The sequence below is a fragment of the Anguilla anguilla genome, chromosome 1, assembly GCF_013347855.1.
Source record: "Anguilla anguilla isolate fAngAng1 chromosome 1, fAngAng1.pri, whole genome shotgun sequence".
Lineage (NCBI taxonomy): Eukaryota > Metazoa > Chordata > Actinopteri > Anguilliformes > Anguillidae > Anguilla > Anguilla anguilla.
The window spans coordinates 37,161,689-37,179,255 of record NC_049201.1 but is presented as its reverse complement, the minus strand read 5'-3'; the positions used below and the strand labels follow the sequence as shown (position 1 = coordinate 37,179,255).

General features: G+C 40.9%; 1 protein-coding gene across 1 annotated transcript in view; it reads right to left on the bottom strand.

The window, feature by feature from the left end:
* Positions 1 to 17,567, bottom strand: part of LOC118223068 (xanthine dehydrogenase/oxidase-like) — a 333,979-nt gene that overhangs the window by 129,653 nt on the left and 186,759 nt on the right. Inside the window, 1 exon segment of the mRNA XM_035409186.1 lies at positions 8,762 to 8,881. Coding sequence (XP_035265077.1) covers positions 8,762 to 8,881 — 120 coding nt within the window.

The window sequence follows — 17,567 nt, the reverse complement described above, 5'->3', positions numbered from 1 at the left end:
GCTGTGATTGGGGGGGGGGGGCAGACAGAGATTTGGGGGGGGGGGGTGGGGGGGGGTTTAGACCAGGGTCTAAAAATGTGAACTACCCCTCTAAGAAATGATCAAGATTTACCGTTTAGCACTGGTGCTTTGCTATATAAATAAAAAAACAATTGTGGAGACAAACAGCATGATGGGCTAATTAAATCTATAACAGTTTGGCATGATGAGAAACCCAACACAAATTCCCTTGAAAAGCACTTTATGTACTCACTAATTTGTCAGGCATCTGAGAAGCAACTTGTCTACCCTTCTCTCCTGGTCAGTTTTCCGTTTTCTCTTCTGAGATCCACTTTTTTTGTTCATACGGCATTATGATAAGCTTAGCTGTAGCTAGGACTCCTCTTTGCTCTTTTCATCAGCTAGCTAACGGACCTTACAATTTGACCGGCAAAACAATACCCAACAGTTGTGACAAATAGACACTTGACATTGAACAATAGCATACATAGACATTTTCCCAGCAATCTTTGCATATCAGAAAATAACAGTAGTACCAAGTGAAATGACCACAAATTATTCAATATGTTTAAAGTTACAATCTCAAAGATTACCGTTTCGTTCTCTTTGGCGGTACCAATGGCGAGAAGCAATAATTGCAGGTGTGTTTTTGGACCACACTTCCCAGAAATCCAACTGGATCCAACCAGTGTCGCCTGTGTGACGTCAGACAGTTGGCACCTGGGCCACGCCAACTATTTACTGAATAAAAAATGGTTGTTATAAAAGTAACGTTATGTACATACTCACTCATCGTCTAACATTAGGCTTAAGCTGTCTTTACACTTCCGAGCCGGGATAAAATGCTGTAGCAGACCTGGGGTAGAATTAGTGATGCAAAATTTTCACAGACGTTCTTTATCCACCTTTTGCCCGGTATGAACATCTTTACACTGCAGAGAAGAATCCGCGGGATTCGCTGTGGCTCGTGCAATTATGTATCTCATGCACAATGAACATTGTCTTTCTCATGAATGATCGTTGTGTGCAACTGCCTTGCAAAATGTTACCCCTGGTGCTTCTGGTTTTGCTAGCAAAACTGTTTGAGAATAAAGCTGAGCTGGGTGTTAAATTAGCAATCAGAACGAGAAGAATAAAACAAAAACAAAGGAGATTTCATAAAAAAAGCTTTTGTCTAAACGTTGTCTAAACTAATGTTGCCTTTCTTGACATGGTCCGGTAGCTAGTGTTAGCTGTGCAAATAGTTATGTAATTTAATAACGTTACATTGTCATCAAATGTAATATGAAATCTACATTAAAAAATATGACCTCTCATGTTACACAAAAACCTTTTATGGTTCCATACCCCCCCCCCCCCCCCACTCTGTTATTGTAACGCTAGCAGACACCGGGAAAAAAACAGTACGCCACTGATGGGTGATGTAAAACGTGTCACTAACTGTGCGCCGCTTGTGATTTTTTCCCAGGAATGTCGCCACAGACACCCAGTTCTTTAATTATAAATAATAATAATAATAATAATTAATGTAATAATAAGGCTCAATCACCATTGTGTTACCTAATTCTGTGATAGATAGTGACTTAACAGACATTTATTTTAATGAAAATCTTCGATATTATTACTTTAAACAATGTTTTCTGCACTTTGACATGATCATAGACAGTTTTACATAGAAAGTATACTAACCATCACCAAGATGAGTTTGTCTATAGAACACTATATAAAACGGATGTGACCACATTTTCTGATGTTTAACGAGAATCTCAAATGCAATTTAAAAACTCTTGTACATATGTACTTTTTCACATAGACTACTGCTAGTTATGAAATTGTCATGTTTTTAAATGGAAGTGTTTTTAATGGGGTGTTGTAGACACGACATACTACAGTAATTGTATGCCGGTAGATAGAGAATAGGGCTAGCTAACATAAATTTAGAAATGAGATGTTTGCAGGTAACGTTAGCCTCGTAAAAAAATGTGTTAAACAGTAGAAACGCCACAGCATTCAGGTGTTGTAACTTTTTAAGAAGATCAATTAATCTTCTGCCACGAAATGCTTATGGTTCCTCATTCATGACTTCTGCTATACACATGCATTGAGCATTCTGATATAATTTGGATTTCAATAAGGGAATGAAGTGATAAACACCTACTTAGTTAAATGGCCATGAAGGGCTTAGCAATAAGAAGTTCTTTAATGCCATCATTTGCTCCTGCTTTTAAAGAAGGTAGCCCAGTAAGCACAAATATAGATGGAATGTAGATGTCTAAAGAGGTTGACATGTTTTGACAAAAATGCCTGGGTTAGCTCAGTTCAACCTTAATTCAGCTCAGTCCATATTACCTGGCTATGTCCTAGCCAGCTAGAGAACTTTCACATTGCAAGCAAATCTAGCCGACTAACTAAACATCTAGATGGTCTATGTCAGGGGTGCTCACACTTTTTCAGCATGCAAGCTACTTATAAAATGACCAAGTCAAAATGATCTACCCACTACAAAAATGCAAAACATATATTTATTTACAAATATATTGAGGATTCTTTATATGTACAATGTATGTTGATGTACCTTGCATAACCGCATGAGCCAATATTGCACAACACAACATAATTAACTATGTACATTTTTTGTCATTACCTGAGTTTACTCTGATGACTTGCACTGAATTGAATCAGCCAGGGATACATAGTCCGGACAGTAGCTGCTGACAGCCAGCCTCAAGCACACTTCCAAATGTTCATCAGTCATGGTGGAACGGTACTTGGACTTAATGATCTTCATGTGGGAAAAGGCTGACTCACATAAATAAGTGGAGCCGAATAATGCAGTCAAGGAGGTAGCACATTTCCTCATGTTGGGGTACTTTACCTCTGTGAGTAAGTTCCAGAACTGTCCATGAGCTCTGGACTTCAGCTCAATGTCGGCTTGTAGTGTCAAAATCTCATCTTCCACTCCAGAAGAGTTCAGGTGAAACAGTGTTGCAATTTTTGATGCCAGTGAATCAACCTCAGCATCTTCCCGAAAAGGATAGCACATGAATGTAGCGACTGGCTCGAGCAAAGAAAAGTCTTGAAAGCGTTTGTCAAACTCTGAGAGACAACTGTCAATCTGCTCTGTGTAGCGTGCACTGTCAAGTTGCACACATGCCTTCCCTTGCATCTCCAGCTCTGACGCCAGGTTCTGGAAGTTTGCCAAATCATGGCGCTGCAGCTTTGAGGAGAGATGTTGCATCTTTCGTTTGAAAGCATTAACTGAGCTGATCATATTGATCACTGTTTTGTCTTTTCCTTGCAGCTCTAGATTAAGGTCATTCAACATGTTTGTCAGATCGGTTAAAAATGCCAAGTCTAACAGCCACTGACCGTCATTTAGTTGCTTGTATTCTGCATGTCCAAATACACGGAAAAACTCCTTAATCTCCGGACAGAGCTCTCGAAATCTTTGCAGGAATTTCCCTCGACTAAGCCATCTCACGTCAGTGTGTAGCAACAACTCAGAGTGGTCGCAGTCAGCCTTCTCCAGATGTGCACGGAATAACCGTCTTTGAAGAGATCTGGCTCGAATAGAACAGGCGTTCTTCGTTGCCACATCCATGATCTCTTTCATGTTGAGCATTTTAGCGCATAACGCTTGTTGGTGGATTATGCAATGGTAATTCAGGAAGTCTGGGAAAGCATCGTCCTGCCTGCACTTGGCAATGAATCCATTCACGCGGCCAACCATTGCGGGTGCTCCATCCGTGGTGATAGACACCAATTTGTACACCGGGAGCTGGGTTTTCTCAATAAAGTTTTTGAACGACTGAAATATGTCCTCTCCTCGCGTCTGTTCTTTCATGGGCAGTACTGTTAATAGCTCTATCACTAATATCACTAAACACCATACGAATGAAAATGCACATCTGGGCTGTGTCACTCACGTCCGTAGATTCGTCCAACTGCAGTGAGAAACACTCGCAATCTCCGATGTCCTTCCACATTTGCTGAGTTAAATCCTCATCTATGGCTTCACAGCGCCGTGTAACTGTACTTCTTGACAGCTGGAGAGCTTTGATCGAAGATAATATTTCTGCCTTATTTTTAAAGTCCCGGAACAATGAGTCAGCTGCTTCAACGAATGCCTCTTTTACCATATCTCCGTCTTGGAAGGACTTCTTGTTATTAACGATGACGTGACTCACCCGGAACGATGCTTCGGTGGCGGCTTTCGCTTTTGAAGTATGTTGTGTGAAAAATGACTGCTGTCCGGACAACTGGGATTTTAGTTCCTTCACCTTTCTCTTTCTTAGCTCGCTTTTCGGTGGGAAGTCGGTGTCGTATTTTCCATGAACAGTCCAAAAAAGCCGCTCCACATTTCCCTTCTTTGGTATTGCGATGGTAGACTGGCAGATGAGGCAAACGCACTTCGAAAATGTCATCGTGAAAAAAAAGTCCTCCTCCCATTCCGTATGAAAGTGATAAGTTTTTGTCTTCTTACATTACATTACATTACATACATTTGGCAGACGCTTTTATCCAAAGCGACGTACAAGAAGTGCATTTTCATGATCGTAGACAACTGCTGAACACGGGTTCAGTAAGGTACAATTACTTATTTTGTACAGCTATTTCTAGCTGAGAACAATGAACACTATCCTGGTCTAACATCTGCAAAGCCAAACTAGGCAGAAGATTAAGCTAGAGTATTAGGACAAATACAATTTACCAAGAAGTGCAGGGATGGGGCAACATGTAACAAGTGACAAGGAAAAAAGGGGTTTTTTTTTTTTTATTTTTTTTTTTTAAATATGTATATATATATACATATATGTATATATATATATATATATATACACACATACATATATATATATATATATATATATATATATATATATACATATACACATATATATATATATACACAGCATGGTGGTGGTTATTCTAGGTATAGTCTGAAGAGATGAGTCTTCAGGCCACGGCGGAAGATGGATAGTGAGGGGGAGGTTCGGAGAGGGACGGGGAGTTCGTTCCACCACTGGGGAGCTAGGGTGGAGAAGCTCTGTGATCCCTTTGGGCGGGTGGGAGGGGTTACAAGACGCCCTGCTGCTGCAGAGCGGAGTGGTCGAGCAGGCACATAGAATTGAGTCATGTCCTGCAAGTAGATGGGGGCTGTCCTGTTGGCGGCAGTGTAGGCAAGGGTCAGGGCTTTTGAATCGAATTCTTACTTGGTCCAGCTCCCCCACTCATTTTTATACCCTTTTTTAAGTGTAAGAGAAAAAACCGAGGGCTAAAAATTGGAGGTAACTCGCTGACTAGCTTGTTAGTTTTGCTGCACTTGGCTCCGTTGTTTGCGCATGCGCAGTGACCTAAGTGTCAGAAAAATTCAGATGTCATCTAACTGGCTGCCCTGTATATCAATCAAGTGACGGGATGGATGATAGGCTGACGTCTATTTTTTTTAATGTCATGCGATCTACCAATACTACCTTTGCGATCGACCGGTAGATCGCGATCGACGTATTGAGCACCCCTGGTCTATGTCATAACAGTCTATACATTCGGTGAAAGATTTCCATCCCTTCAATCATTTAGATCAGAGGTTCTCAACCTTTTGTAGACCAACGCCCCCTCTCAAATGTTCAAGTTTAGTTTAGTATTGCAATTTCAGCATGCTCTATTTCTATAAAAATTTTGTTAAATAAAAGGCAAAACCGTATGGTCTTTAATTCCATGTTGGACAGAATTAAGCTATTAAGTGTACCAGCCTATTAATGCATTTTACTCATAGACTAGGGGAGAGTCGGTATAAAATGTAACAATTTTAGAATTTTGCTCATTTACTCAAAAAATATTTAGCCTAGCACTATAAATTTTTCATCAAACAGCTTTAACATGTCAGTACTCATTACCCATTTCAATTACATTCATAACTTAATTGAGCAATGAATGAATGAATCTGGTGCCTGAGGGCGGCAGACTTCAGGCAGTAAAAAGTGCTATAATAAAATTGAATTGAATTCAGTTATGGAATGTAACAGATTTGCAACCAAGTACTAAATATGGGGACTTTATTTAAAGTGGGGGGTGGCACAGTGGTGCAGTGGGTAGCACTGTCACCTCACAGCAAGAAGGTTGTGGGTTCGAATCTCAGCTTGGGGTCCTTTCTGTATGGAGCTTGCATGTTCTCCCCGTGTCCATGTGGGTTTCCTCCGGGTACTCCGGTTTCCTCCCACAGTCCAAAAACATGCAGGTAGGCCGACTGGAGACTCCAAATTGCCCATAGGTATGAGTGTGTGAGTGAATGGTGTGTGTGCCCTGCGATAGATTGGTGGCCTATCCAGGGTATATTCCTGCCTCCCCCCAATGCACGCTGGGATAGGCTCCAGCACCCCTGCGACCCTGCTCAGGATAAGTGGGTATAGATAATGGATGGATGGATGGATGGATATTAAAGGGGGGGGGCTATATATGACTGTAATTCCTACATGGATCCTGGATGTAAATACTCTTAAATGAAAGCTATCTGCCTGCAGTTTAACTGTACATTCATTGTTTCATTTCAAATCCAATTAGCTGGAGTACAGAGCAAAAACTACAAAATTTGTGTAACTGCTCAAATACTTATGGACAGCACTGTATATTATAAACACTGCGGCATACACAGGATGAAAAAAGCCTATTCCCTGAATAAAAGGTTAAAACATTTTAATAATCTGTGACTGCACCCCCAGTCAGAGCAGTCTAGAACTGGGGCTGGGAGATAACATTTATGTACATAGAACTTTTGGGGTGTATGCAATGGCAAAACGGAAAACAATGATAATTCCTTCGGAGAATTGCTAAGCAAACAATGGACATTAAATATCACCCTGCTCCTGCCGAATGGCTGAAGACATAGTGACATAGCTCAGGAGGTAAGAGTGGTTGTCTGGCAGTTGGAGGGTTGCTGGTTCGATCCCCCACCCTGGGTATGTCAAAGTGTCCCTGAGCAAGACACCTAACCCCTAATTACTCCCAACGAGCTGATTGGTACCTTGCATGGCAGCCTTTCACCGTTGTTGTGTAAGTGTGTGTGAATGGGTGAATGAGAGGCATCAATTGTAAAGTGCTTTGGATAAAAGCGCTATATAAATGCAGTCCATTTACCATTTAAGTCAAGAAAGTATGGGCTTGGTTAGTACTTGGATGGGAGACCACCTGGGAAAAACCAAGTTGTTGCTGGAATGGTGGTAGGCCAGTAGGGGGCGATCTTCCCTTTGGTCAAATAAACCCCAATGCCCCAGTAAAGTGACGGCGACACTGTGCTGTAGAAGATGCCGTCTTTCAGATGAGACATTAAACCGACTAACTGTGGTCATTACAGACCCCATAACACTTGTCGCAAAGAGTAGGGGGTTCCCTGCTTCCCTGGCTAAATTCCCAACCTGGCTCTCTCAAACTTGCCACCTAATAATCCCCTGATTCAATTGGCTAAAAGAAACGTTCTCTGCCTCTCCACCTTAGCTAATGTGTGGTGAGCATTGTGGCGCAAATTGGCTGCTGTGCATCACCCAGGTAGGTGCTACACATTGGTAGTGGGTGAGGTGAGGACCCACTCATCACTTTGAGCACTCGGAAAAGTGCTATATAAATACAATGATTCACTCATTCATTCATTCATAGAATGATGGATTTCTGGGAATGCCATCTCCTATCTGTCTGGTACTTGACTGCAAGTTTTCCATAAGTGACGCTTCACAAGGCTTCAGTCACAGCTGCATCCTAAAAGGGTTAGCCCCTGACTATCTTACTGAGTTACTTATTCCTTACTCTCCTCCAAGATTACGTTCACAAGATGCTGGTTATGTGAAAATTCCATAATTCTCTAATAGAAGGCTTTACCGACTACAATCTCGCTATGTAAGAGTGGGCATCACACAGACTGTCTAGGCTCTTAAGTGTCAAGTGTCACCTACCAGTTGTTGCAGAGTAAAACAAGATTGTGCGTCAGGTGTCCATATACTTTTGGCCATGCAGTGTAGCTGTCAGTATTTCTCACAACTATAAGTACAAGCACAGGAGTGTACAGAGTACAAAAGAGTACCTCAACTGTAACCTGCTTAACCAGTTTTATTTGCTGTGACAGATACCTTATAGCATTTCAGTTACATTCCATTCTACCGCTACTTTACACCAGGGCGGCCAGTGGTGGATGGGCTCCCCCTGGTTTCCTCCTTAGATTTCTTCCCATTGGAGAGTTTTTTCATGCCACCATTTGAGGGCTTGCTCCCCACTGAGAGTTTTTTTTTGTTAGCTCATGTCCTTGCTGTTCTGGGGTTCAGGCCTGGTGTTTTCCGTTTGCTCTTTTTCTATGTTCCTTGACTTGCTACTCTGTAAAACGTCTTTGTAAAGCATCTTTTGTTTAGCCTGGCAGCACAGCAGTTCATTCAAGCAAATCAACAACACTTCAAATAATGTTTAACCTTGTATGGTTCTTTGGACATGTATATCCAAATCATGTTTGGAATAAAATGCAACCACACTGTTCTTTGAAAATACAAGATATTCCCCATGAAGAATACTGTTGGAAGTATTTTTGCAACAAGTCTAAGAAATCCAGGCTGTTGGTCAATCATGGGTCACCGAAACACAAACCAGTTTCAGAAGGAATGTTTGGTCAAACGTTGGGGTAACAGAATGTAGACTTTCAGAACTGATGTTAAGGAATTATTTACTATATAGAATATTTCCTTCGCTGAACCTCTTTTGAACTTTGGATAGAAAAGACCCATACCTGAATTGTGACAATGGGCTTCAGCTCCCTATAGGATATCTTCACAGCCTTGACTGCCCTCTGTGCGTGGCTCCGTGTGTCTGCAACAATGGCTCCCACTATGTGACCCACACACGTGACCTGGAGGAGAACAAGCATAGTGCCGGTCAATGTCACAATTCCTCAGCTGAGAGAAGCTAAGAGCTACCAGACTACTATACAGTTGAGGCCAAAAGTTTACATATACCTACGCTAAAGACATTCAAACTCAATTCTTCACAACTCCAAAAATTTCATGTCACCATACATTTCCTGTGTTATGTCAATTAGGGTATCTACTTTATTTCCCTAAGAGGTCATTTCAAAATAACAGCTAAGAGACAGATTTATTTCAGCTTTTATGTACTATATCAGATTTTTCAGAGGGTCAAAAGTTCACTTTGTTAGTATTTGGTGGCATTGCCTTTTAATTGCTTAACTTGAATCAAACTCTTGGGCTAGCCTTCCACAAACTTCTCAAAATACTTTACCAGAAATTTTGCCCATTCCTCCTGTCCGAACTGGTGTAACTCAGTCAGGTTTGTGGGCTTCCTTGCTCAGACATGCTTTTTCAGTACAATCCACACATTTTCTATGGGATTCAGGACAGGGCTTTGTGATGGCCACTCCAATACTTTCACTGTGTTGTTTTTAAGCCATTTTGTTACAACTCTGGAGATATGCTTAGGATCATTGTCCTGCTGGAAGACACAGTTTAACTTTGATGTCTTGAGGTGTTGCTTCAGTATTTCTAGATAATCTTCCTTCCTCATGATGCCATCTATTTTCTGAAGTGCACCAGTTCCTTTTTCAGCAAAACACCCTCACAACATGATACTGCCACCACCATGCTTCACAGTTGGGATGGTGTTCTTTGGATTAAAAGCCTCACCCTTTTTCCTCCATACATAGCGCTGATTATTATGGCCAAACCGTTTATAAAATCGTAATAAAGCCAGAATGAAGTTTGCAGGTGATTACCCGGACGAAGAGCTAGCCTTTTGCAGGAGTGTTCTGTGGTTAGATGAAACAAAAATGGAACTGTTTGGTCATAATGATCAACGCTATGTATGGAGGAAAATAGGTAAGGCTTTTAATCTGAAGAACACCATCCCAACTGTGAAGCATGGGTGTGGCGGCATCATGTTGTGGGAGTATTTAGCTGTAAAAGGGACTGGTGCACTGTTAGCTATTATTTTGAAATGATCTCTTATGGAAATAAAGTAGATACCTTAATTGACTTAACACAGGAAATGTATGGTAACATGAAATGTATGGAGTTGTGAAAAATTGAGCTACACCCCTGAGTCTTTAACTTACACCCCTGGGCAAAAAAATGGCCCAAGCCCAAAATGGCAAAATATTAAGCTTTTAATGGTCTTTACAACAAATCATTGGTCAGAAAATTACCACAAATTGAACAAATGCACTCATGAGACCTCCTGTGCCACCATTTGCTCGTTTACTTAGGACGGAGTGTGGCACAGTGGGTAAGGAACTGCGCTTGTAACCGAAAGGTTGTAGGTTCGATTCCCGGGTAAGGACACTGCTGTTGTACCCTTGAGCAAGGTACTTAACCTGCATTGCTTCAGTATATATCCAGCTATATAAATGGATACAATGTAAAGTGCTATGAAAAAAGTTGTGTAAGTCGCTCTGGATAAGAGCGTCTGCTAAATGCATGTAATGTAATACTTTTGCTGCAGTGAACTGTTTGGGTAAAAGCTAGAAACAGGGAAATTCACTTATACAGTAGACAAATTAACACAATGTCAAATAAAAGAGTCATGTTTTGTATTTGGTTGCATATCATTTGCATGTCATGACTTCCTGATGTGTAACCTATCATCATCATCATCAGAGTCTGGATATCTTATTTTCAGGTTGTCCTACAAGCGATGCAAAAACTCTTTGCATTTGAATGGATCTCTATGGGAATTGGGGGGTGGGACTAGTTTCAGTTGTAAATTATGCTGATACAGTATGGAACACATTTGTTGGCTAAATGGCTTTAAGTCATCAAGGGTCCAAGGTATCAAATGAGCCTCAAACCACTGTGCTGCTGCCAGATATGCAGTAGATACTACAAGCATTGTTTCTCCTGATTAATTTTCCTGTTGAACTCAATGGAAAAAATATTCAGGAGAAACAATGCTTGTAGTATCTACTGCATATCTGGCAGCAGCACCGTGGTTTGTTTTCACAGTTAACTCACCAGCTAACACTGAATTATATTCAAAACAGAAGCTTAACTATAAATGCAGCCACGGTAGGGCAGCCAACTTCTACAAATGAAAATTCTGAATATGAGATAGACATTCTAAAAGATACTGAACAGAACACGTCCTATATGTGTTCAATATGGAACACATTATTTACTTTCCAATTATGAGACAATTCCAGTTTGGGACTACGGGGATACTCTTTACATGCATGCGGCAGCCTCTACACTGAAGCTACAGATACAGATAAATGTGCTGCATCAATTAAATGGAATGCACTACAGCAAGATTTTAAATTGAACAGTTTGGTTACTCTGGCTGAGTTCAGAACTTTAATAAAACCCTTTTAAGTAATGTCCACTTCCCAGAAGTGATATTTAATGGAGTACTGGGTTAATGTATTGCCTTGTAGTTTTGTTTTTATATTTTTTAAAATAGTTTTATATTTCATAATTACATTGTATATTATACTAAAACTGCACTTAGATATATATTATTTTGTATTTTACACCAATTTCTTATTTTTGATACCCTGTTATTTACTGCTATATTTAAGAGACAAGGTATGTACATGGACAAAAACAAAATCTCATTGTAACTTTTCCAAATTAACTTAAACATGTACCATATATTAGATGTCAAAAATTCTTAAAAATCCAGGAATTTTGAAGGGGCATGAAAAACCTCTCTCAATCCTTTTAGGTATGACAAGGCTCCATCACCCTTTACTCCTCAGAGGAGAAATCCTAATCTGCTGCCCAGTTTCAATGATGAAAATGGTATGAGAACAGCATTAGGAAAGGATTTCATCTTTTTCATAATAGTACGTACATTCAACTCCTTTAAGAATTATAAAATAAATATACACTAACTGATACACATCTATAGTCCTTTTCCCAGGTTAGACATATGATACAATCAATGCAAGGTTCTTTTATAGAACCAAGATCTTCAAAGACAGACATCTTTTTAAACCATTCCGGTATCAATACAGTATCTCCATACAATACAGTATCTCCATGATTTATAGGGAACTTCAAAAGTACGCTTTAAAATATAGGTGCACTAAAAAAGGGGGAAAAGGATTTACAAAAATATCTAAGCGACAAAGACTGGACTCTCATTTGCTTCCATTCTTGCTCCTACAATTTCAGACATAAACTTTTTTATTAAAAACTGTACACTGGGTCTTTTTTTACGGCCTTTTTTATACATTTGTAACTTTTTTAGAAGTTACAAATGTATACGCAGATGTATACAATTTCTTTTCCATGCTGACATTGCAAAACATATATAAGGACACTTTCCCTTCTTCATATGTCCTGGACCTGCACCTTTGTGGACATCTGTCCATCATATAATATCAAGTCTTTGTGTTAGTTCCCTGTAAAAGCATTATACAAATAAACTTGAACTGAATTAATAATTAATTTAATAAAATTCCAACACAGATTGTGACCTGATTAATTTGAATACAAAGCATTCCTGTTTGTAAAGTATATTTTCTCACAAATTATTTTTAAAGATTAAAAACCTGCATTCAGTTTGTTTTCCTTGAAGTATAAAGGCTCTGCAAAGAGCCTGGGGGCGGTCTGGGATGACGAGTTGGACTTCAGCGAGCGCAACACGGCAACATCATGGTTCTGCAGATTCCTCCTGTACAACATCAGGAGGATTCGACCATACTTGACCACGTACTCCAGCCAGCTACTCATCCAGGCCATGGTAATTTCCCATCTAGATTACTGCAACTACAACTTACCCAGAAGGCTGTTTCCCAACTTGCATTCAACCTTCCTTAGTTATCACATGTCGCTCCCCGGCTGAGGTCACTTCACTGGCTACCGGTCGCCACCAGGATCAGGTTCAAAGTCCTGACCCTGGCCTACACTGCAGCCACCAGGTCTGCACCTGCTTGACCACTTTGCTTTGCTGCAGTGAGGCGACCTGCCATCTGGGCGAATGGTTCATGATGGAATTGTTCAAGATCCCCCCAAAAGTTTTCTCCAACCATTGCAAATATTACAGGAAATGGCTCTGTGCTTTTTTTTGGCAGGAGATGCTGCACCAAGTGTGAATCAATCATAAAGGTGCCAACAAATGTGAAACCTGCGGTTTTGTAAATAGTACAATATTGTCCCCTATGAGTTACAATACATCACAGTAATGGTGTATTAGTCTTTTCAAATCTTTATCAAGGGTGCCATAATTTTGAATCTTACTCCATCATCCCATCCCCCTCAAGGCTGAATTAAATTCACATTTTCCTATTTTTATTTAGGACATTAAGCCACATTAAGCTCAGTTTTCTTTTTTCAATTTCAAATTTAGTTGATTTTTCAAAAATATTTCCTGTTGCAACTGGAGTTGTCCTTCTCAGCATAGTACAGTTTAATGGCTAAGTACAACTGAAATGCATTTCAGAACATTCCACATCACACTTCAAGACCATTATGCCACATTAAACTCCATCCATCCATCCATTCATCCATCCATCTATTTTCTAACCGCTGAGTCCAGATCAGGGTCACAGTGGCAAAAAAGCAATCGGAGCAGCCCAGACAACCCTCTTCCCTTCTTGACTTCTGCCAACTCATCCCGGTGGATCCCAAGGCAATCCCAGGCCAACCTTTGGATATAATTCTTCCAGCATATCCCTCCCCATGAGGCTCCTCCCTGGTGGCTGTGCCTGTAACACCTCCCAGGTGAGGCGCCCAGGAGGCATTACTGTGGCCACTGCACTTAGACGGCAGTTGATCTCCTAATTCCTTTTTCCCTCACTTGTAAAAAAAAAAAAAAAAAATGTCTGGACAAATCTCATCCACCCCTGGTGCTCTGCAACTGAGGAGCTCTCCAACCACCCCAGTGACTTTTGCCATAGAAATGGACTCTGATCCCCCAGATTGCTCCAGCGTAGCCTCAAAAAGAAGGGCGTGTCTGTCAGATTCAAGAGTTCCTCAAAGTGTTCCTTCCACCTTCCGACAACATCCCCAGTTGAGGTCAGTTTCACCATTCCTGCTAAGAACAGAGGTGACAGTTGAAATCCTTCCAGACTCTTCTACCAGGTATTCTCAGCAGACCCTACACTTTTGGGCCTAACTAGTCTGTCTTACAGCTTCGTCCACCATCTGAACCAACTCACCATCAGATGGTGATCAGTTGACAGCTCTGTTTATCTCTTCAAAACAAATGGCTGCAGGTCTGATGAAACAACTGAAGTCGATCATCGACCTTTAGCCCAAGGTGTTCTGATACCACGTATACTTATGAACATACTTGTGTTCCAACATGGTGTTTGTTATGGACAAACCATGACTAGCACAGAAGTCCAATAACATAACACCACTCGGGTTCAGATCAGAGAGGCTGTTCCTCCCAATCACACTCCTCTAAATTTCCCAGTCAGCGTGAGCATTGAAGACACCCAGTAGGAAAATGGAGTCAGTAGGTGCGGCCTTTTCCAGCACCCCTCCCACCTTCTTCTAGAAGGCAGAATACTGCTATTAGAATGAACTGCTATTAGGCGCAAGTTTTTCTCTTTGCCACACGCAGTCACATTGAGGCAACCCTCTCCTCCACTGCAGTAAACTCCAACTGAGTGGCCACCAGCCGAGGACTTGTGAGTATCCCCACTCCTGCCTGGCGGCTCTCACCCTGAACAACTCCTGAGTAGGAGAGAGACCACCCCCTATCCAGGAGTTTGGAACCAACACTGTGTGTAGAAATGAGCCCAACTATACCTAGTTGGTACCTCTCAGCCTCACACACCAGCTCTGGCTCCTTCCCCACCAGTGAGGTAATGTTCCACATACCAAGAATCAGTTTTCTTCATCTGGGCAGATGATGCCTGGATCTACCCTGTTCCTGCCCCCTGGTCGAGGGGCATTGTACATAACCCCTACCCTGAACCTTGTGCGTGGTAGGCCCACACAGTTGTCCCACATGGTCTTTTTCGGGATGGAGCCGGCCGAGATACATGGGCTGCCTGGCCACCAGGTGCTCACCTGCAGACACCACCCCCAGGCCTGGCTCCAGGGATAGGTTGCAGTAACCCTATTCTGGGCAGGGTAAACTGTGCATTGTAATTGTTTACCATCAGTAAGGGGTCTGTTGGATCATGTTCGTCTGGGTCCTCATTAAATGCATGAACCCGGATGATGCCTTTTGGCCGTCTTTCGGGTGAGACGTTAAACCGAGGTCCTGACTCACTGTGGTCATTAACCTCTTAGCGCACAGCCCCTAGTGGTGGGCACGCCCGCGTGCCTAGATTACTAAAGTCAAACATTCGGTGCTACTGCAACCAACGTGTGAGATGAAAACAGAAACGCGTTGTTTCAGTTTCATTAGTAGACGATACATGACAACTATGCCGAAAACAGAGTTTCGCAGCCCCACCATTGTCGCTCCGGTCGTTCATTTAACACGCACCCCCTCCCTGCAGTCTCATCTAAAAAACACCCCCCACCCTTAACATAATGGACAATATTGTCTATCTTGGCATTCATAAAAATATTCTTTCACCACTAAAAAATCGTATTCCGTCATAGCAACAAGATAAACCCGACAATAGCACTAAGATATGCCTATAAAGCAGTGAAAACGCTGCTCACTGAATAACGAAATAAACGAGAAAAAGTTTTTAAAAATGATACCATGTCATTCTACAGTCAATATCTGGGACTAAATATTGAATAAATATAAAACCTTACTGTTGGTTTTACGTGTAGAGATGTCCCTTTTGAGACTGCGTGGTCATATATTGTCTTGGACAATCCGTTTGGGAAATATACGCGCATCTGTGATGCCTGGGTATCTTCCAAAATAGCTGTGCGTAACACCACACCTGTTGTTTACGGCGTCATCGCCCTTTTTAGTACAGTCTGACTTGATTGACAATTGATTTATTCAGTAGGCGAGAGTATAAGCTTTCTAACGATGTATAACATGTCTAATTCTGCTTTTGGAATAGCGTTTTATAGGTCAGCGTAACAGAAAATATTATTAGCACCGCATTCACTTACGCGTTCACTCTGTTAGCAGACAAATACGATGCACCTAACGAAACGTGTTCAAGGATATGTCGTAGTTTCTTGGAAAATACAATTATTATTGAGGACTTCTGAACATAGCTAAGCCATATGTTTGCTGATAGACCTAGCTGACTTCGTTTTCTGGAGCAAAACAGAAGCGAATAGAACAATATCATTGATACTGTCTCTGTCTCCATCTACTGAACATAGAGGAGATTTCGTCATTGCTATGTAAGTATTACCGCTCAAAATATTTTTTTTATAATGGACAAAAAGCATTTTATTCAATTTTGGAGATGTTTCTGGACACCTAGCTATTTTAGACCACTGTACTGACTGAAAGCTTGTAATTCCCATTTGAAAATTATGCAACAGTGATTTTCTTGAGTCAAAACAGTTGATTTGTAGTGAAATACGTGGATATGTTATGATTTACAGCAATGCATAATTTAGACATTTTGGATAGATTTGGAGATGCTGGGTACACTGCTTAGTTTTTGCTTCATACATCTATAGTAGTTCTACATATCCACCCTTAGATTTTATGAACTTGTGGTCAAGAAGTTTTTGACCTAGCACATGTATGGTTTAACCTCCTGTATATATGCAATATCTCAGTATTTCATTGCAAACTTAAAAAGTGCAAATTTATTTTTGTTTTTTTGTCAAAACAATTGCATTTGTGGGACTTTATTTCTTCCAAAATTATGACTATAAACTAATTGTACAAATGTCTTGCTTCTTTTAAGCCATTTTTCAAGTCTTTGTGGTGTTCACATCTGGAGTTATAAAGCTTTAAATAGGGTACCCCATAAATGGGATTGGCAAGATTTGGCTTGTGCCTTAAGAGGTTAAAGATCCCATGACACTATTTGCAAAGAGTAGGGGGTTCCCCGGTATCCTGGCTAAAATCCCAGATCTGGCTTTCGCAAAAACTTGCCACCCAATCATCCCCTGATTTAATTGGCTAAAAAATGTTCTCTCCCTCCAGTGGAGCTGCTCAGTGGCCAACAATAGAGGATTGTGTTTGTACTGGGCAGCTCCCAGGTGTGAATGTATATGAGTGAGAAGCAGGGCATTGCTGCAAAAGAGCTTCCGTGCTCAGCAAACCTACACTGGGTAAATAAAGGTTAAATAAAAATAAATCACTACAATTCATCGTCAACGAAGATCTTCATAATTTTTGAAGCTGACTCGGTTTTCTTTATTTTATCAATGAGGAAAGGGTCTGAACTTTGAGTGGCATATATCTTTAGCCATTCCAGGGCAATCTATGGTGCTTTAACTGTGTCAACAAAAATGCCCAAATTTGCGCGTTGGGGAGTAATGGAGGACAGTGCCACAGTTCATGCTAAAGTTTGTTAGTTTGAGAGGATGAATAATAACATTTCTTTGGCATGGATCCATTTGAAAACAATGTCGGGTGAGTTTGTTTAGTTTTTGAATCTGTCATTATGCTGAGAAATTGCTAAACCATTTTTATTGATAGTATTTGCGTTTCTCTGCAAACGCGCAAAAATACACTGGTATTATAAA